The sequence below is a fragment of the Panthera uncia genome, assembly GCF_023721935.1.
Source record: "Panthera uncia isolate 11264 chromosome A3 unlocalized genomic scaffold, Puncia_PCG_1.0 HiC_scaffold_12, whole genome shotgun sequence".
NCBI classification, from domain to species: domain Eukaryota; kingdom Metazoa; phylum Chordata; class Mammalia; order Carnivora; family Felidae; genus Panthera; species Panthera uncia.
In genome coordinates this window covers 24247191-24268749 of record NW_026057579.1, presented here as the reverse complement: position 1 = coordinate 24268749, position 21559 = coordinate 24247191, and the positions used below count along the sequence as shown (strand labels likewise).

The following is a 21559-nucleotide window of genomic DNA, read 5'->3' as shown; positions in this document are numbered from 1 at the left end:
TTTTATGAATGGTGCTACCACGATATTCTTGTGCAAGTTTTGTGTGAACACCTGTTTTGAATTCTTTGGGGCATTTACCTACAAGTGGAATTGCTGGATCGTATGATAATTTTTTAACTTTTGGAGGAACCACCAATTTTTTTTCCTCAGCAGCTGTACCATTTTACATTCTCAGCAGCAGAGTGAGAGTTCCAATTTCTCCATATCTTTACAAACACTTGCTATTTTTCTGGTTTTTTAAAAAATTAAAGCCATCCCAGTGAGTGTGAAGTGGCAGCTCATTGTGGTACAGATTTGCATTTTCCTGATGACTACTGGTGTTGAGCATATTTTCATGTTCCAGTTGGCCATTTGTATATCTTCTCTGGAGAAATACCTGGTAAAGTTCTCTGGCCATATTTAAATTATTTGTTTTGGGGCCCCTGGGTGGCTCAGTTGGTTAAGTGTCCGACTTCAGCTCAGGTCATGATCTCACAGTTTGTGAGTTCAAGCCCCACATCGGGATCTGTGCTGACAGCTCAGAGCCCAGAGCCCACTTCGAGTTCTGTATCTCCCTCTCTCTCTGGCTCTCCCCTGCCCCTGCTCACACTGTCTCTGTCTCTCTCTTCTCTCTCTGTCTCTCTCTGTCTCTCTCCCAGAAATAAACATTAAAAAAAAAACAATTTAAATTATTTGTTTTATTTTACTGTTGAGTTGTAAGAGCTCATTATGCATTCTGGGTACTAGCCCGTTATTGGATACATGGTTTGCAAATACTTTCTCCCATTTTCTGAGTTGACGTTCCACTCTCTTGATGGTGTCCTTTGAAGCACAAATGCTTTCAGTTTTGATGAAATTCAATTTATTTTTTTCTTTTGCTACTTGTGCTTTTGGGGGCACATCTAAGAATGCGTTGCCAAATACAAGGTCATGAAAATCTACCCCTATGTTTTTTTTCTAAGGGTTTTATATATTTAGCTTCTATATTTATTTAGGTCTTTGATCCCTTTTGAGATAATTTGGGTACATGATGTGAGGTAGGGCCAATTGCATTCATTTGCGTATGTATAACCCCTTTGACACCATTTGTTGAAGAGACTATTCTTTCTGCATTGAATGCTCCTGGCACCTATGTCAAAATCAATTGACCATAGATGTATTGGTTTATTTCTGGTTTCTCAGTCCATTCCATTGGTCTATATATGTCTATCCTTGCATTATCACCACACTATTTTGATAACTGTAGCTTTGTAGAAAGTTTTTAAATCAAGAAGTGTGAGTCCTCCAATGTTGTTTTCTTTTGCAAAATTGTTTTAGCTTTTCAGGGTTCTTTGCAATTTGATGTGAATTTTATGGTTAGCATTTTCATTTCTGTAAAAAAGACCATTGAGATTTTGATAAGAATTGTACTGAATCAGTTGATCAATTTGGGAAATATTGCCATCTTAATAATGGTAAATCTTCTGGTACATAAATATGGGATTTTTTCCATTTATTATTTTCCTCTTTTTTTTTGTCTCTTTCAGCAATGTTTTATAATTTGCAGTGTACAAGTCTTTCACTTCCTTGGTTTAGTTCATTCCTAGGTATTTAATTGTTTTTGATGGCATTATTTATGGAATTCTTTTTAATTCCCTTTTTTAGACAGTGTATAGAAATAAAATTGATTTTATGTGTTAATCTTGTATCCTTCAACTTTGCTGAATTCATCTATTAGTTGTAATAGTTTTTTTGTGTGTGTGAATTCTTGAGGATTTCTTACATGTAAGATCATGTCATCTACAAATAGACAGTTTTACCGCTTTTTTTCCAGCATGGATGCCCTTTATTTCTTTTTCTTGCCTAATTGCTCTGGCTACAACTTCCAATACAAGTCTGAATAGAAGTAGTAAAAGCAGGTGCCCTGTCTTGCTCCTGATCTCAGGGAAATGCTCTTGATTCTTGTTGGCTTATCTCCCCACTCTCTCCAGGGTGTCTGGCTTCCTACCCTTGCTGGCTCTGCTGCCCCAAGGAAAACCACTATCCAGCCTTTGCCATATCCTCCAGTCCCCACCTCTGCCCTCTGTCTCTCTGTTGAGTTCCCTGTCCTTCATACTAAGTTTTTGGAGGAGTTCCCTGTGCCTCAGTCGTGTGGCCCCCACTAGTCAGGTAGCATCTCCCTGGCCCTCTCCCTCAGTTCTGAATATGAAGGGGACAGGGACAAACCTCGTAAACACTGAGGTTTGGAAAAAAACACCTGTTTTTCAGGACCCTGAGGGGTCAGGCTTGCTGCAAAGAACTATGTTTGGGCCTGCTGGGCCAGAGGAAAAACAAATCACCAATTCTTGCTGGTCTGATTGGCAGGTGCCCAGAGATACCTGGTGGCCATCCATGAGATGCAGGAGTTCTGGGTGCCTGGATCTGTGGCAGCTGGAGCCTGCTGACTTGGCATGGGAACCTCTGTTTGTGGGCAGGAACTTTTGCCCCCTTCCCTCTTAGCTGGAGGGGAATCTTGTAAGTGCCCAGAGTGATGCCCATGCCCCCGAGGCTAGGCACCTCTGTGAAGACAATGGCTTGAGCCACAAAAAAGGTGGGCTTGGAGCTTAAGTCCAGAAACAGAAGCCAGATGCGTCCAGAACCATGCGTTCTTTTGGCTAGTGTGAGGTCATATCCTCCCAGGGGCCCTCAGCACCCCTCTGAGACTGCCAGAGTCTGCTGGGGACCCTCTGCCAAGGCTGGCACCAAACAACTCCCAGGAGAATTGCACAAAACCATCATGACAGTGGTATGCTGGGTCAAGTGGACACAGTAAATAAGAATATAGAATTCTGAGAAACCTAAATTAATAATTTAAAAATTATGTATATTCTACAAGCAGAATGCATATTTTAAAACATCTGTTGAATATTTATAAAATTTGGGTATGTGCTAGGCTATAAAGAAAAACTTTTAAATTACAGAAAGAGAAATCCTACAGATTCCCATTCTCAGACCATAATGCAATAAGACTAGAAATGAATCACAGAGGGATAATAATAATAATAATAGTGATAAAACGTTGGAAGCAAAAGCACAAACATATCAGCAGTATCAGTATTTAGAAGAGCTCTTCACTTTTAAACAGGAAATAGAAACTATGAATTTAGACTTCCAAAAATTAATGAAAATGAGAACATTTTGAAGTCTGTGGGAGGTGACCCAAACTGTGCCAGAGAAAATTCTGTGGCCTTCTGTGTTTTTAAAAGTAACAACGAAAAAGGGAAAGTAAATTAAAAATGTAATTCTAAAAAAAAAAAAGAACTTAAAAAAAAGGAGAAATGGACACAGTTAAAGTGGAAATTAATGAATTAGATGGAAAAGAAGTAGGGGAGCCTGGTCAGTTGGGCATCAGACCCTTGATTTTGGCTCAAGTCATTGATCCCAGGGTTGTGGTGGGATCGAGCCCCATGTCAGGCTCTGCACTGAGCCTGGACCCTATTTGGGATTCTCTCTCTCTCTCTCTCTCTCTGCCCCTCTCCCCACTCCTCTGCTCACACACACACACACACACACACACTCACACACACATGCACACACACACACACACAATGAAAATTAAGTCAAACAGATCTTTAAAACCAAAAACTGGTTCTTTGTAAAGATGTATAGAATAAATTTCTTACAAATATAACCAATTAAGAAAGGAGAATAAAAAAAACCCTAAAAAGAAAATTGCACTATTAACCACCAATATGAAGACAAATTTTAAACTAATAAAATAACATGATATGTATCTGACATCTGGACGATTTTCTAGAAAAATATACATGATCAAAATCAACTTGAAAAGAGTTAGAAAAACATGAGCAAATTCATGTTCATAGAAGAACCAAAATAATTATGACGAGCTAAGCCCCTCCAGAGAGCAGGCCCAGGACTTTTCACAGGTGAGTGACAGTTGGGGACAAGGGCACACTTACACCCCTTGAGGAGGGGGAGGGGTGGGCCTGGGGGTTTGCCCAGGTGCTTTGGAGAGCTTGCCCAGGTGCTTTGTCATTTTTATGGTAGGTCTGTCCTGATTTCAGCATGAGCCTGGGGACCCAGTTCTTGGATTGGGGCTCTGAGCTCCTTCCTCTCCTCTCTCTAAACTTGGGACCATTCAGCCTCAGGCTAAGGGCATGTTCCACAAGCTGAGCCCAAAGAAACCAATGCCAAGAGAAAAATTACCTCAGGAACAGGCAGGGGCCGCAGCAGGAGCTCCCTCTCACTAATTAACAATAATAGCACCTCAGGATGACATTAGGGAAAGTGAAGTGACCTGTGTAAACCTCCTTGTATGTAGCCGTGTAGGGCGTCCACCTTTAAGTGACCATGGGACAAAACAAAACAACTCTCTGACCAATGCCTGAAGCAGGATGAGACTCTCCTGGGAGGCAGAGGCCTGGCCCTGACCCCTACCAACACCCTGACCTGCTGCTCTCACAGGGCCTCGTGAGTAGTCTTTGGCTCTCTGCCCCTTGAGAACCACATGACAGGACTTCCTTGATCTTCCAGCAAGCAAAGGTCCATGCACTCTCTGACCCAGAGGGAGAGCTGGTGGAGGCCTTCAGCAGGACTGAGACTCCAAAGCCCACTCCCGGGGTCCAGGTGGACCCCTGAGTCTCCCCCAAGGAAAGCTCATTTTCTTGAAGGTCAATGGAGCCCAAGCCCCTGGAGCTCGATGAGGCCTTTGGGAGAGTCCGTGGCATGGTTTCCTGGTAATGGGGTCCTCCAGCCTCATCCCATGAGAAGTAGGAAGACCTGGCTGTGCAGCTCCATGGATTTGCTCAGGGGATCTTACCCACCTCTGAAAGGCACTGCACCATCTTGCAATAAATCCTCTCCATCTGCCTGTCCAGGACAACTACAGGGAGGAGGAAGGAAAGATGGAAATCATACAGAAGAGAGATAAGCTTTCAGGGAACCAAGGCCAGTCAGTGCTTCCAGGCTGACGGGATTTTGACCCCTCATACCCCCCAGGGAAATCTGGGGCGGGTCTCTCCCTTCACAGGAGGCTTCCAGCTCCTTCCCTGCGATTTGCCCATCTGCTGGACCAGGAACCCCTCCCACCATCAACCAAACGTTTGTGAGCTTCAGCTGGAACCCAGGGCTCCCTGGAGGCTATAGGCGACGTCATTGAAGGTGGGGCATGGTCTGGGGTGGCAGGAGTAGGAGACATCTTCTGGGTCAGAAGCCTCAACTTGTGGTTCTTCTTTTTTTTAAAAAAAAATAGACTTTATATTTTAGAGCAATTTTTAGTTCACAGCAAAATTAAATAGGGAGTGTAGAGAGTTCCCATATACCCCCCTGCCTGCACACACCTCTCCCATTATTAACATCCCCCACCAGAGTGGTGCATTTGTTATAAATGATGAACCTGCACAGATACATCACATCATCAAAGCCCATGGTTTACATTAGGGCTCACTCTTGATGTTGTACATCCTATGTGTTTGGACATATAGTGACAAGTATCCATCATTATAGTATCATACAGAGTAGTCTCACTGCCCTAAACATTCCTTGTGCTCTACCCATTCATCCCTCTGCCCCCTCAGTCCCTGGTAATCATGGATCCTTTTGCTGTCTGCACAATTTTGCCTCTTGCAGCATGGCATATAGTTGGGATCATACAGCACGTGGTCTTTTTTGATTGACTTCTTTCATGTGCGTTTCAGGTTCCTCCGTGTCTTTTCATACCTTAATAATTCATTTCTCTTTTTTTTTTAATTTCTTTTTCTTTTTCTTTTTTGAGAGTGAGAGAGAGACATAGTGTGAGCAGGGAAGGGGCGGAGAGAGAGGGAGACACAGGATCAGAAGCAGGCTCCAGGCTCTGAGCTGTCCGCACAGAGCCCGACGCGGGGCTTGAACCCACAAACTTGTGAGATCATGACCTGAGCTGAAGTCAGATGCTTAACTGACTGAGCCACTCAGGTGGCCCGATAGTTCATTTCTTTTTAGTGCTGAACAATATTCCATTGTCTAGATAGATCACTGTTTATCTATTCGCCTCTTGAAGGACATCTTGGTTATTTCCAAGTTTTGGAAAATAAGAATAAAGCTGCTATAAACATTGGTGTGCAGGTTTTGGTGTGGATATAAATTGTTAACTCATTTGGGTAAATCCCAAGGAACATGATTGCTGGATTAAATGGTAAGACTCTGTTTAGTTTTGTACTATGGTTCCTCTTTCAACAGCTTTATGGAAGTATAATTTACATACAGTAAAAATTCCCCTATTTTAAGTGCGAAGTTTAATGAGTTTTGTTGATACTCATGCTCAAATTGTAGAATATTTCTGCCACCTCAGAAAGTTTCCTCATGCCCCTTTGCCCAGCCCCAGCCCCAGCCCCAGGCAACCACTGATCTGTTTTCTGTTACTATAGTGTTGCCTTTTCTAGAATTTCATATAAATGGAACCACACAGTATGCAGTTGTGGGGGTCTCATTTTTTTTCACCTAGCCTGTTTCTGAGACATTCACCGTGTCATCGTATCTATAAGTATTTTCCTTTTCTTTGCTGAGCAGTATCACACTGTAGGGATGTACTTGTTGGTTTATCTGTTAACCAGCTCATGGATACTTGGGTTCTTTCCTTTGGTTGGGTCTGTTATGAATAATGGCGCTATGAACATTTGCATATATCTTTGTGGTTGTGGCTTCTTTCCAAAGGAGAATGCAGGAACCCCACCCCCAGTCCTGCCCAGAGCAAGCAGGGAAACGAGGAGGTTGGGGGAGGCTCAAGGCATCAAGAGGAAGGGGCATCACCTCCAGGCCCCCTCACAGGCCAGGCGGGCCACAAGCCGCCAGAACAGCCAGAAACCTTTCTCCCCCCGGACTTTCCCTTCCCAGCCCCGCCTAGCCAGTTGCTCTGAACAAAAGGTCAGGGGCCAGGAGGGGGAAGCAATGTGTTTATTTCCTTGTCTCCATGGTGCTGGGAAAGCTGTACTTGGTCTGGGGTGCGGGGTGCACTGGGATGAGCTCCCTGCTGCCACAGCCCTGCAGGTGTTATTAGTAATCCTCATCAGAATGACGTCTTCTCCGGAGGCTCATTTCCAGCATGTTCTATCTATCCTCCCTATGGTCGCCCTCCATGGCTCATCCAGATCTAGGACCCTGGTCACATCCCCAAACCCCCATCCACCAGACCCCTTTGTGGATCTCAGACGACACATGTGCCACATGGACCGTCTCCCACGACCCCCACCCCACGAGACGTGGCAGAGCGGGCTGCCCACGTGGCAGAGGGGCAGACTGCGGCTCAGATAAGCCCAGAGGCTGGCATAAAACGACACAGCCTCTCACCTACAGCCGCCTTCATACAGCAAGCCCCATGACTCCCCCTTCTCCAAAGGTCTGGCTCTCACTCTCAGAGGAAGAGAAGGAGCACTTGAACCCCAGAATTGCTTGTTCTGCAATAAACAACTGAGTAACAGTGCTCAGAATTTTAAAGATTCACATAGAATGTGTACTAGGCATCAGACATTGATCAAAGAACTTTACAAACAGTAACTCATCTTCTTATAACTACCCTAATGAAGCAGGTGCGATTATTATCCCCATTTTACAGGTGAGGAAACCAAGGCCCAGAGAGAGTAGGTAACTGGCCCAGAGCCACACAGCCAGCAGGCAGGAGAGCAAAGAGCTGACCCATACTTTCAGCCACTGCACTCTGCTGCCCGTGGGGTGGTTTGCTTGTTTCATGTGCCAGTCATTAATTTCTAAAACCGTTTTATTGAGGTATAATTTAATTTAAAATTCATCCTTTTTATGTGTGCAATAAAATAATTTCAGTGGATTTATAGACCTGTGCAATCATTACAGCAAACCAATTTTAAAACATTTCCATCACCCCCCCAAAAGATCCTTTGTGTCTGTTTGCAGTCACTGTTTGTTTTGACCTCCAGCCTGAGGCAAATACTTATCTACTTTCTGTCTCTGAGGATTTGTCTCTTCTGGAAATTTCATAGAAATAGAATCATACACTCTGTGATCTTTAAAAAAATTTTTTTTAATGTTTATTTATTTTTGAGAGAGAGAGTACAAGCAAGGCAAGGGCAGAGAGAGGGAGACACAGGATCTAAAGCAGGCTCCAGGCTCTGAGGTGTCAGCACAGAGTCCCATGCGGGGCTCGAACCCACAAACCTTGAGATCATGACTTGAGCCGAAGTTGGACGCTTAACCCACTGCCCACTCTGTGTCTTTTTGACCCTGGCAACTTTCACTCAGCCTGATGTTTTTGAGATTGAGTCACATTGTAACAGGTGTCAGCACTTTGTTTTTTACCGCTGGGTAATACCCCATTGCGTGTCTACCCCACGCAGACACACACGTTTTGCTTGTCCATTGGCAAGCTCATGGGCTTGTTGGTTGTTTCCACTGTTTGTGATGAATCAAGCTGCTGTTGTATACAAGTCTTTGTGGGGCCATAGATTTCCCTTTCCCTTTGGGTATATGCATGGAAGTAGATTTGTTAGATCATTGTGGTAAATTCATGGTCAACTTTGAAAAACCTGCCAAACTTTCACCAAGGTGCTGCAGAATTTTCCATTCCCATGCTGGTGGATTTTACAGTCTGCGAGGTCGGGGTTCCAATCCCAGGGCCACCCATAAAACCCAACGAGCCTGATGAGAATCCCAGACCACCAGGCAGTAAAATGAGGCCCCCGGGCCACCAGTGGCTCAAGCAGAGCCTGTCTGCTGCTCCTGATGGTTGGAGAGACCATGGGGGCCGGGGGGGGGGGGGCGGGGGACCATCAGGAGGACAAGAAGTCAGCTGCTCTGCCGTCTACTCTGAAAGAATCACCTACTGGGACCCACAGCACTTGCTGGGGGAAATCAGCAAAGTGGCTATTAAACCAAAAGGAAAAGCAGAAACGCACACATGGGGAAGTCGAGAGAGGTCTCACAAAGGAAGAAAACCAACTGAAGAAAGCCCCCCCGGGCACCCAGGGAGTCAGCCAGCAGCTCTCACGCTCTGGAGGCCGGTCCCCCCCACCCCCACCCACCGTCAGCTTTGTCAGAGCCCTTTCCACCTTCCTCAGAGGCCCTGTGAGAAGACGAAGGGGTGACGGCAAGAGGGCAGCCCGGCAGCCAGCTGCCTGGGAGAGCGTCTGGGCGTCCAGAGCCAGGGTGCTGAGCAGGAAGTGCCGTGGCCCCTCCAGGCCACCCTCTAGGAAGGGGACGCAGCCCGCTGTTCCCCAGAACTGCTCTGAGCACCGCTGACTCTCCATTTTGTGCCACAGCTTGCTCCAGACAGTCATCTTTTAGTAAGTTTTGAAGTTTTCCTATTTAATAATGACATGCAACTTTTGATCAGGAAGTTTGGGCATTTCAGGTGGCAGCTGCCAATGAGAGTACTCTGCCCCTGGCATGTGGAGAGTGTCCAACAAAGACCCTTCCCTCCCTGCTCCCTCCCCGACAGAGACAGGGAGGAGGTGACAGGGTACTGCTGAAATACCCACAGAGGCCACAGGATGGCACAGAGGCCGTGGCTTGGACAGGACAGGATGGGACAAGACAGGATGGGATGCTGCCTGCCTCACCTTGCCTCCAACACCCAATGGCTTAGAACAGGAAGTAATTTAGACCATTCTGGGCCTGCCACTGCATTGGGGAAGGGGAGGCACGATGGCCCACAGGTGGGGGGGTGGGGGGTGGGGCAGGGTCAGGCCACACCTTGGCCATGTGGGGAAGGACCTAGAGTTCCACATGTCACATCCCCGGTGTGTCCTGCTCCCACCTCTGGTTACAAGCAATGTACAAAGGCTGGGATGATTAGCGGCATGTTGATTCCAGCGTCTCCCAAACCTTCCATGGTAAGTATCAAATGGCACCCAACAGGCCCTCAGAGAAGGTCTTTGCCTGGCCCCAAAGATGCAGAAATCATCGCTCTGCTATCGAGTAAGTCAGCCTGCTTTGAAGGTCCCAGTCCCTTAGTGACTGTACTGGGCAGAACATCATCCTCCCCAAATTCACATCCACCTGGAAGCCATGAACCACACCTTATTTGGAAACCAGGTCTTTGCAGATGTCATTAAGGTAACATGAGATCATACTGGATTTTCTATACTGGGTCCTAATCCAGTGACTGGTGTCCTTACAAGACACAGACACAGAGAAGACACAGAAGAGATGGCCACATGAAGACAGAGTTGGGAGGGATGCAGCGACAAGCCAAGAACTGCAAGGAGTGCCAGCAACCACCAGAATCTGGAAGCAGCAGGGAAGGATTCTCCCCTAGAGACTTCGGAGAGAGTGTGGCCCTGTCAACACCTTGATTTTGGATTTCCGGCCTCCAGAACTGGGAAAGAGTAAGGTCCTGTTGTTCAGAGCCGCTCAATTTGTGATACTTTCTTACAGCAGCCGGGAGAGCTGGGCTCAGGTTGAGAGCCGGGCTCAGGTTACACCAATGCTCCGGGCTGGCAGGTGTCAGAGAGGACAGGAGACGGGGAGGAGCCTGCACAGGATGAGCAAGGGGCCTCTTTCAGCTGAGTCTGCTGTTTGGGCAGGTGGCCCAAAGAACAGAACCGAGAGTCAGGGCTCAGCATGGCTCGTGGCAGATCCAGCTTTACCAGCTCATGTTTTTCCATCTTTGCGTCCTCCGTCGTGCCTGGGAAAGGTACTGTACCCCGGAGGTGCTCAGGCAATGTTCGTGGGGCCTCCCGCTCCCTGCGTCCCCTGAGCACCAGGCTGTGCCTCCTGCTTAGCCCTGGCCTCCCTCTCCTCACTGATTGATGGCCTGATTGGCCAGTTGGGCTGGAGGGAGCTAACTCAGCTTTACTAAAAAACCAATTTAGAGGCTGCTATTTGCTGAGTTGTCAGAGAGACATCAGTGCCTCTGAAAGTTGTCAGTAGGGATTCCGCTTACTGAGGCCAGGGGCTCAGCCCATAAGCCCCGCTCCAGAAGCTGTGGTTTTATCCTGAATGCCAGCTGAGAAATGAAATCCTTCAGCTGTCTTTGGTGGCCGAGCCATGGAAAACAAGAGCCCGAGGTCAGCCACGAGAGGGATTAACACTGGAACTCCAGGTTATTCTCACTGTGCTGTTTCATTCACCATGTTGTATGGAACACAGCACCTGCCATCTGTGCTCAGTGCCCAGGCTGGGCGCTGGGCACTGCGCGCTGGGCACTGGGCTGAGGGTGCCAGTGCCTCCTGACCACCCATCCAACAGCCTGCCATTTCCCATTAGTGTCCAGCTCGTCCTGGGCAGGGGTCCCTCCGCGATGAGCTAGAGTCTGACCAGCCTATGGAATCTCCTTCAGCACGAAGAGGAAGTCAGTCTACCTGGCCCCTTCACTTGGCACTGTGGGCTATGGGGTGGGAGGGTGTCACACAGCTGAGCTAGACTGAAACCTAGACCCTTCCATGCCCAGAGCCGGATGGCTGATTTCTCTAAGGGTCCTTCATCAGTTATCCCCACCCCGAGGCCTCAGGGCATTGACAAGGAATGGTTTGGAGTGGTCAGAGTTTGCATCCAAAACTGGCCACTGAAAGGTCAGCCATTCAAAAAGCCTCTGAGTGTTGACTGTGCCCGCTCTGGACAGCAAAGACCCAGCAGCACTGGGAGGCACCTGCTGTCTGGCCAGAGCCGCCTTGCCAGGGAGAGCAGCTCCAGTGCCCTTCTCTTTCCCCAGGATTTGCTCAGCTGGACACTCGGGGAGCCGGAGAACTGAACATGGTTTTCCACATGAGGCCTCCCTGCAGATTCCAGGGCAGAGACAAACCAAAGCTTAACGCTGGGTGTTTAATCTCCACACAGAGTGTATCAAGTGCCATCAAGGTGGCAGCTGGGCATTAAGGCCAGAGGGCCCCGAAGAGAGGCTGGACTTGTGCTGTCTTGATGCATCCAGTATGAGGACTTGAGCTGCAGGCAGCCCCCCCACCGTGCACGTGGAGGCCAGGTGAGTTCTAGACAGTTGCAGGGACGTGATCACGGGACACCAGAGCTCAGAAGGTGGGCACTTTCCAGTCAGCCCCATTGTATGGCCTGGCTGGGACAGGAGCTAGAATGGGGACTTTCCAGAAGAACTGAGCTCCGGCTTCCTGAGAGGAACAATGCAGGAAGGGAGCGGGGCCCTTGCCACAGACAGCACATCCTGTCTGCAAGGCTCACAGGGGCTTCCTAACAAAGGCTGCTGCCCCAAACTTGACTTCTCGGTTTTCTCTGTACAGTGAGCTCTCGGCTGCAGGCTCTTGGCTGTGGGCTCCTTCTCAGAAGAGCCCAACTGTTTATTCCTGGGAGCCAAGACCCCAATTCAAGCTTGGCTATGAGATCCAAAACCAAGCGGTATGGGGAGGCCAATGTTGGCCCACAGGCTGTCCCTGCTTGGGGCCTCCCTGGCTCCTGGGGACCCATATCTAGTTCTCCAGCCACTGTCAGTGTCACAGAAGAGGCTGCCCAGGACCTCTGGGGCCCAGGCACAAAGCAGCACTTCAGAATCTGAGCTCAGGCAGGAGTGTGGGGGCCAGGACAGGCTTGTGTATGGATGGAGGGGTTTATTTGGTAGGGCTGTGTGATATCAGAGAGTAAAGGGCCTAAGACCAGTCCAAGCCTGGGCCAGTCCCCACTCTAAGGAGATAGTAAGTCTGGAGAAGGGAAGGGTCTTCTTTCCAAACTGTTTCAAGAGTCCTGGCTGGCCAGTGACTGACTCAATGACCCCTACAGGGCCTGGGCTTCTAGTCCCTCTGGCTCAGTTTACACAGTGGAATCTTCCCTCTGGCCTCAACTCGCCCTACCAGGCAGCAGCCTGGAGGGCTAAGTGGAGCTGTGGCAGACCCCAGGGTCCTTCAAGGACAGCTTCCCTTGAGCTCACTGTTAATAGATGCCCTCCCCCACAGTTCCCCCTCAGCCCAGGCACAGAAAAAGACACCAGTAAAAAATGTTGGAATGAGTCACTGACATGAACTTTATTGGATTACTGGGTGTCATCAATTCACCAGTAGGTCACAGACCCATGGTGGAGAACCAGCCACAGTTTGAGCATCATTACTGGGGACGTGCACATCTTCATGAGTGTCTAGGCAGCACCAGACACAGTGGACGAACCCACACCACCCATACCACAATGGCAGGTTCCATCTGTGACCCTTTCCAGTGGGCCAGCCCCCAAGGGCTCCAGGCACCTGCCAGCTGAGCCCTCTGCCCCTATGCCACAGCTGGTGGGAGGTGGTGGGTGGGGAGCTGGCATAGGAGAGGGAACAGAGAGGCAGCCCTCACGTCGGCACTCACTCCTTCCGAAGCCTTCCGGGGTGGGGACGTGGAGGTCTGGCAGTGAAAGGGAAGTGCAGCCACCGGGGCCAGCGCTGGGCCCTGGGGAGAGCGGCCTTGGAGGCCGGGTGAGGCCAGAGGAGAAGGCATTCAGCTCTCAGACCTCACAAGTCCCGATTTCCTGTCGCTCTGGCCCAGGCTAGGGGATGGCAGTCTTCTCAGACTAGACAGCTGACGAGGGTGCCAGGGTGCATGAGACACAGCACAGGGCAGAGGGAGTGCTCCCCCCTCCCCCTGCCCTGCAGGACCAGGCACAGCGCAGAAGCAGGGTTCTAGAGACTCTGAAGGCGGCAAGAATCCAGCTTGGCCAGGTGGCCTCCCTCAGGGCTGGCTGTTGGCCCTGATCAGGAAAGCGTCTGGGGGCCTAGCCCCAAACCCCCTTCCAATGTCTCTGTCAAGCAGGAAAAGCCAAGGGACAACAGTGGTTGTGTTTCATTAAAAACTGTGTTTCGTTAAAAACTAGTTCTGGACACAAAGAATATATCAAAAAAGAGATTCTTTGCTCTATTAAAGATCATTCACTGAGAATTTCCTGAGCGCTGTGCCATGCGCAGACCCGCGTGCCGGGGTGTGGGGCATCCAGGAGAAGTCTAAGGCACTGGCCCTGCTCCGGCACAGGGCTCCTTCTCCCTGGAAAGGCGGCCCCGACTGCTGAAAGGCCAGTGAGCATGTCCAGATCTGGGGGACAGGGGAGGCCTGGCCGCATGTGCCACTGGACAGAGTGCTCGAAGTGGCAGCCAAGAGCGTCCTGCCGAGGCCCACTGGGAGTAGAACACCCCAGCTCCAGGCCCAGGCAGAGCGCTAGAGGATGCTATGACCATTCTGCTCAGAGCTGCAAAGCTGGATACTGGCCATGGGGCCAGAGGCCCCAAAAGGCCAATGTGTGGCCAGGCCTTCCCTGGGAAAGGAGGAGGGAGGGAGACCAGCGGCTTGTCAGGCTTGAGAGGCAGGGCTGGGCTTCAGGTCTCCCTCAAGTTGGAAACATGGGAAGTTTCCATGCTGCGTATTAGCACCTGGTGACCAGAGCCAGCCCAGGGTTGGGGACACCCTGCCCAACCAAGAGCTCTCTCAGGCACCCACTCAGCACCCATCCCCTGGGGACCTTCTCAGAGCCTACAGGTCCCCAGGAGCCATACATCCCAGGGACTCCACCCCCTCCCCCCAGGCTGGGCAGACCCTCCCTACTATGCAGTGGATACAGTTTCCTGGAGCCCCTCTGGTCACCCTTTATTCTGGGGGCTGAGCTGGTTAGCTCTCCCTCCACAGCCACATGGCTGAGACAATTTGGGCTCCAATTCCTATGGTGACCTCTCTCTCTGTGCCCCACAGGGTTCTCTGACACTCCAGACAAAACAAAAAAGGAACAAGGTAGTAGTACAGGGGTCCTGTGACCTGGGTGGCCACCCCCCTCCCTTGGGAATACAGGTCCCACCCCAGCAGGGCATGTGCCCACCTCACCACATCCCTGCAGGGGAGAGGCTCTGACAGCCCAGGGCCAGCACAGGGGTGGGAGGGTCAGAAGCACAGGGGTGGGAGGGTCAGAAGAGGCTGGGGGTGGCCTGGCCAGGTGCATCATGGTCCCGGATATACTGCAAGATGTCCATCTCGTCCATGGCTTGAATCTGCTGCTGCTGCTTCCGCTGCTCCGCCACAGCCTCAGGCAGGCCCGCTTTGGGGGGCACAGCTGGCTTTCTGGGTAGCGCTGGCTTAGCTGCCACTGGTGGTCTGGGCTTAGGCTGGGGCTTGGGCTCGGCCCCCAGGTTCAGAATCTGGTCCAAGTCTTCTTCAACTCTAGGGAACCAGAGGGGAAAGCCCTGAATAGAATCTCCCGCAAAGGGAGCAAGGCCCAAGGCACTCCTGGGGACTGTGCCCAGGCCCCGCCCCAACCTGGCCTTCCCCCATCCTGCCCCCGGGGAGGACTGAGGGGAGGCTTCTCCTTCCCTGCAGCCGCACAACACAGCCGGAGCAGAGCCAGCCCCTTGGCGGCCTCTGAGCCTCCTTTTCAGGTGGTCCCACTCTAGACGATGGCCCTGTAGGTGGCTTGTCCTTCAACCTCTCAAGAAATAATAGCAACAGCTGCCAGATACAAAGTGCCTGCTCTGTGCCAGGCACTTTGGACATATTATCTTGTTTTATCCCCAAACCCTTTAGGGGCACGGCTGATCTCCACCCAGCAGATGTGGATGTTCAAGCCCCAGGAGGCCAAGCTACCCGCCTGAGATGACAGCATGTGACAGTGCCTGAGTCAGAACCAAGGCATCAGACTTCAGAAGCTGAGCCCTTATCTAGGCCAAGTTCAGCCAGAGAAAGAATAAATAAGGGGCTCTGACCACTGTGGGGTGGGGCTGCCCATCCATGGTGCCCACTGAGGGCCACACGGGTGCCAGATAGCCTACTGAGGGTTAGAGCCACCATGGCCCAGGACCTGACAGCCATCGCTGGGTGGGACTAAAGCCCGCAGCAGTGTGATGGTCACACAGGACCAGCCCCAGGTACCAGATGGCAGTTAAGAAAAGTGTGCCACAACCTGGTTCTGCCCTCTTTGCCTGAGGGAGCTCCTGCTACCAGCTCCTGGTGGAGGAACTCAATTTCTGGAGACCAGATGCACAATGCAAGACCCATTCAATCCATCCACTACCCACCCACCCATCCAATCAACATTGTGCTGAATACCTACTGCGGCCAGGCATTTCCACATTCGTTAACTCACTGAATAATCACAAGACACTGTTTGGTAGCAGGTATTAGCCCCATTTTCCAGATATGAAAGCTGAAGTACAGAGATAAAGGGCTTTGCTTGGGGCCCATGGCCAGCTTGTGAAGGAACAAGACTTGGCCTGGGGATGGGTGGGTCTCTTGGGTGTGTCTGCCCTCCTGGGACACCAATGCAATGAAGCCCTCCCAGGTTGGGGTTTCTCCAGGGTGGAGGATCCCTCCTTACACTGAGGCCACAGGCCCCCAAGGCTTTTCAGGTGACACTTGCTGGATCTTTTGCCTCTAAGGACCTGACCCAGACCCCTCTTGCCTCCTCAGGGAGTCCTCTTTTCCCTTGGGACTCTGTGATAACCTCCACACACCTGTGTCTCCTCGGAATTCTCCCTGGGTCAGGCTCCAGGACACTTGCTGTCCACTTTTCTGTCCCTTGACAGATGACAGTCCCATCTGGGACACGGTGATTCAGAGAAGACCCAAAGCAAGAAGAACTGCAAGGCAAGTGACTGACAGGTCTCCTCCCCTCCCTGGGCCTCATTTCCCAATTGGTGAGGGGCTGGATGAGGTCATTTCAGGGACGCTCTCGCTTCCACAAGACGCTAAGAATGCCCTGACCAGTGCTTTCATACTCTCCTTTCGGCCGGGTAGAGGGAGGACAGCACACTGTCGTCCCGTTCCCAGGGGCACAGCAGCCTCTAGCCTGCCCTCTGGGGGAAGCTGTGCACTGTTCAGTCAGATCTGGAACCACAGCAGGAGACCCGGGTTTGGGGAGGGGGGAGGGTCTGGTAACACTGTCCTGGGGGCTTTCACGGAGTTACATGGAAAATTCCCATTGAAATCCAAGGGCCGATGTTTGAATTCCTAAATGAGGGTTCCTGGCCCTTTACATGCTTCTTCAGCCACCGACCAGCAGAAATATCCAGACAGGTGCAGCCCACACCTGGGCCAAGCGTCTCAGGATATCTCAACAGGCCTCATTCGGCCAGGCCGGGGTCAGGGAGGGAGGGCATAGGTGTAGGAGGCAGAAGGCCCAGGTTGGGGTGGGGGGCTTGCATAGGCCACTTGGCTTCTCCACGTTTCGGTGTCCTCATCTGTAGGATGGTGATGGTGGCACCACCCAGCAGGGCTGCAGAGCCACTGTGTACCCAGAAGCACAGCACTGCGCCCACAGCACAGTCCCATCCTGCTCCTGCTACTCCTTCATCAGGGGCCTCAGGTCCGCTTCATCACCTCCACTTCCCTGGTCCTCAGTCTCCCCATCTGTAAATGGGATCCAGCTCAGACATCAGCAGGGCTACGAAGAGGCCTGTCTGAGCGTGGAGCGCCCGGCACAACCGTCCCCTGGAGGGGCTGCCTGCCAAGTACCAGCTGCCAAAGGAGCTCTGGGTCACCCTGCCTGCTTCCTGGGTCAGCCTCCCATGGTGGGGGACACACCCCGAAGGGAGAATTCAGAGCTTCTGTGGATGGCAGACAAGTTGAGCAAAAGGTATCCTCCCAGCCCAGACCCGGAGGGACCAGCCCAAGCCAGGCCTTCAAAGAGAGGCAGCTGTCCCGGGTTTGAGGTGATGCCAAGAAGTGTAACCCAAGGCAGGCAGCTCCTGACAAACTCAGCTCACACGTGCCCCGGCTCCCTGCAGGCAGCACCCTCCTGGGGCAGGTGCCGGTTCTTCCTGCATCTTCCACAGGAGGCTGGAGCCCAGGAAAAGCTCAGAGGGACTGAATTATCCATACCCTCGGAACCGATCAGAAGCTGCTCTGAGGTGGCAGTCACATTCGGACGACAGGTGGCTGCAGGGGCACCCCTTTCCTCGTGGGCTCCCTGAGTCACGGCTAGAAATAGGTTCCACTAAGGCACGGTCCAGCTTTCTTCTCTTCCAGGTCCTGCTAGTGCAAGGTCAACCACGGAGAGGCTGTGGGGAGTTCTGAAGACCCCAGTCCCACCTCTCCTCCCCAGGCCCCTGCAGAGGACAGGCCTCGGTTAAAGACCACACCTGGAAGGCTCCCACTGGTGTGGCTGCACAGCAAGAGGGAACTGGGGGCTTATCCGCATCCTGTCGGGCACGCCACTCCGTGACACTTCATGCTAGCTGACGGCCGTGACAGAATGAATGGATGGGTGACGCCATCAGTGAATGAATGAGGTTTAAGAAGTTTGCTATCAGGAACCCCGATCACTGCCTGGATAGTCACGGAGCCAGCACAAAGCAGAAGAAAACATGGCTCCCGCTCTCAAAAAGTGAGTTCTCTGTCACCAGATGTCTGGCAGAGTGAAGGCAGGGCTGCAGGACTCACGTTCTCTAAAGCAGTGGCTCCCAGAGTGCTCTGTGGGACACCAAGAGACACCACAGAGGAAAAAGTCCCAGGGACCAACAAGAATGTGAAATGCTACATGGTGTTTCCCACTCATGCCCACAGAGTCCTGCTTAACACCGGTACTGCCCAGCTGTCTGGCCACAGAACTCCTCTGAAGGGAGCACGGAGTTCTGAAGAACATGGGTCGGGAAGTGCTGGTGTCATGGATTTAGAATAGGCTGTGCCAGGAAAGTCACACTGCAATGGCCTCCCTGGGTCACGCGGGGTCCTGGAGATGGCAGAGCCTCCCTGGGCAGGACACACTCAGCAGGGCCCTGCCACCCTCCCTGGGGTTGACTCTAGTGCTCTGCTTCCTTGTGCCTCAGTTTCTCCTCTGAAGACGTAACGACCCCAGCTTCTCCCAGCCTGTCAGGGTTGTCAGGGGTGAGGACACAGGATGACAGTGAACAGATACCAGGGGCCATGGGGAGATGTACAGACAAGAGGCCTTCGCTGTGACTCAGGTTTGGTGGGCATTCACGGGGCTAACAGCCGGAGACTGCTAACGAGGGTGCAGATGACAGCCTTCCGGAACCACATGCCCCGGCTCCATGTAACCATTCTTGGAAAGAGACGGCTCGGCTTCCTGTAAATTGCCGAGCACAGCCGCGTTCTGGGGGGCACAGGTGACCCAACAGAGACGCACAATACCAGGCATGCTCGGAAGCCCAGGGAGAGTTGCTGGCCCAGGGTGGGAGGCAGATCTCCCAGCGTCTCCTCCAAGTACTTAGAGAGTCCTTGGAAGGAACGGGGAGGACAGGGCGTGGGCGGTATGCTGGATTCCGATCCTGGCTCTGTCCCTGGGGAGCTGTGGCCTTGGGCCAGTCACCTTTCCCACACTCTATTCTCTAAAATGGAGATAAGAGCACCTATGTCGGGGGCTGGAGGACTGACTGAGGCAGCGTGCAAAGTCCAGCACACTGATGCCTGGCACACACTCTGGAAGGAGGAGCCCCCCATGGAACAGACTAAGCCTCGCTCTTTCTTCGGAGACCTGCTGATGGGACCCTGCCGGGTCCGGCCACTGTCCAGCACATCTGTGCTCCCTCCCTCTGGGAGAGCTGCGAGCTACCAAGAGTCCGTTTGACTTGTTCCCAAACCTATTTATGCCAGCTACACTTGCTCTTGCGACTACCTAATTTGATTATTCTTCACATAAACTTTTTAAGTATGAGTGTGAAAAGGAAAAGAAAAAGACTTGCATTCATGAAGTCCTTTCTGGAACTTGCTGAGCTGCCCTGGGCTGCTGACCACCCCCACCCCCTGCCCCAATCCCTGCCACTGCCCCCTGGCCGGCACCCATTCATAGGCTCCTGCCTCTGATGAGCCAAGACTGCCTTCCTTGGAGGCCAAAGCTGGTGAGATGCTCCCACACTGAGATGGGTCCCTGGCTCTGTCCAGGTACTCTCAGAGCAGGCAGAGCACCGCTGGGGGCAGGTGGTACCTGAACAGCTCCGGGTGGGGCGTGGGCCCTCCACTCATATGGGTGGCAGGCAGCAGCAAGGGGTCACCCAGGGGGACAGCACCGCCGAGATCAGGATCTTCAAACAACTTCAGGGCTGTGGGGAAGGCAGGAGCAGAGTGGTCAGAGGAAGTCCTGGCCCATCCTCAGCTGCCAGAGGGGGACAGGGTGGAGATGGCCTGGCCCAGCCAGGAGACAGTGAGCAAGGGACAAGGCAGAGCACAGAAGAACCAGAGGAATGGGCCCAGGTTGGGGCAGGAAGGGAGCAAGGGACAGGTGCTCAGAGGCTGCCCTACAATTGTCAGGGGATGTCCGGTCTCCTGTGGGAGTCCTGAGGCCAGGACTGTGTCTTTCTCATCCATGTGTTCTCAGGCTCAGCAGAGCCTGGCCCCAGTGGGTGGTCACCAAGTGCTGGCTGCATCAATGGGGAGCATCTACTCTCCACCCTGAATGAGAAGCTGGGTGTGATGAGGAAAGATCGGACCTATGGACAAATACAGAAGTTCCCAGGCCACTCGGCTTTCCCCTTTCCAGTTCTGCACAGGACCCTCCCGTGGGGTCTATGCAGGCAACACAAAATCTCTCATCACAATCCAAATTGTACAGAGTCACAGCACAGCTAGGGTGGCTGTGTCTACTTTCCAGCCGGTGGCCACACCTGGCCCCGGAATGACAAAGATGCTTTTGCACCAATCACAACCCATACTTCTCAAGTGATAAAGACGACCACCCTCCTCTTCCACAGGATGAGGACAATAAACATACAGCCCTGGAATGTTCCAGGCTATGGGGACACAAAGCGCAAGGCTAGATTTCTCCAGCAGAAAATCTCCATAAGCTGAGTCTGTACCATGTTGAAACAGGACAACGAGGAGATTTCCATCATGCTCCCGTGTGGCAGGTCCAAAGCCATTGACAGAGGCTGGCTGGGTCACCAAGAGGAATGGGAACACCCAGAGGCTCTACTTACGGTCCTTGAGGGGCATGTCCTCTGCGGGGCCCTTGGGAGAGGAGAGCTTCGGAGCTGGGCCAAAGAGCCCCTCCTCAGGGTCCACCTCCTCATCAAAGATGGTGAGTCGGGATGAGGGTTTGGGCTTCATGGCTACTTCTGGGCGTTTCTTGGGCTTCTTGGAGCTAGGGAATCAGACACAGCTCTAGGTTAGGACTTCTCATGAGAGCCCCAATGGCCAGCAGGTGGCCTGGTCAGAGGCTGGGTGAGTTTGAGCTCATGTCAAGAAGGAACTTTCCAGTGCCCTGACAGTGGAGACGTGAGACCCTGCTACTGGAAGTGGCTGAGCCCTGTGCCCCAGGAACCACTGACGTCAGGATGTGTGGGAGGAGCAGGTGAGTGAGTGAGCCAGCAGACTGCCAGACAACTCCCAGCCCTGAAGGGCTACACAGGACTCAGGCCTATATGCATGGTCACAGGTCAGAGAGGCTGCTCTCCTTCTGGAGGCTGCGGGGGTCAATGCCCATAATGCTCCCAGGGGCCAGGCTCAGAGTCACTGCACAGCCCCTTGGAAAGGGGGCTGGACACAGACCTCAGGGCCTGGACCTGGGGAACAGCAGAAAGCAGCCTTGGTAAATGCTCCCTCGTTTCCTCCACACACACACAATCTGCTGGGTGTTGGAGGGCAGGGTGCTCAGAGGCGACCATCCACACGCTCTGGATGTGGACTTCTGGTAGAATCTCAGGCTCCAGCTGAGATGGGAGAAGCTATGAAAGCAGCAAACGCACCTGCTGGAGGCTCCCACACCCAGGACGGAGCACACCTACACGCTCAG

General features: G+C 52.0%; 1 protein-coding gene and 1 long non-coding RNA gene across 2 annotated transcripts in view; one reads left to right on the top strand and one right to left on the bottom strand.

Moving 5' to 3' along the window:
- The first annotated feature begins 8791 nt into the window (after nucleotides 1–8791).
- On the top strand, nucleotides 8792–19762 carry LOC125937354 (uncharacterized). Its single transcript, XR_007462362.1, has 4 exons — nucleotides 8792–9245; nucleotides 10083–10289; nucleotides 11740–11881; nucleotides 15400–19762. It is a non-coding gene; the product is annotated as an uncharacterized LOC125937354 (long non-coding RNA).
- HS1BP3 (HCLS1 binding protein 3) overlaps nucleotides 14773–21559 on the bottom strand; it is a 29100-nt gene continuing 22313 nt past the window's right edge. Inside the window, exons 5-7 of the mRNA XM_049651994.1 lie at nucleotides 20745–20908; nucleotides 19757–19871; nucleotides 14773–15039 (exon numbers count right to left, since the gene is read on the bottom strand). Coding sequence (XP_049507951.1) covers nucleotides 14787–15039; nucleotides 19757–19871; nucleotides 20745–20908 — 532 coding nt within the window. The 3' untranslated portion in view covers nucleotides 14773–14786. The remainder of the gene's footprint in view (nucleotides 15040–19756; nucleotides 19872–20744; nucleotides 20909–21559) is intronic.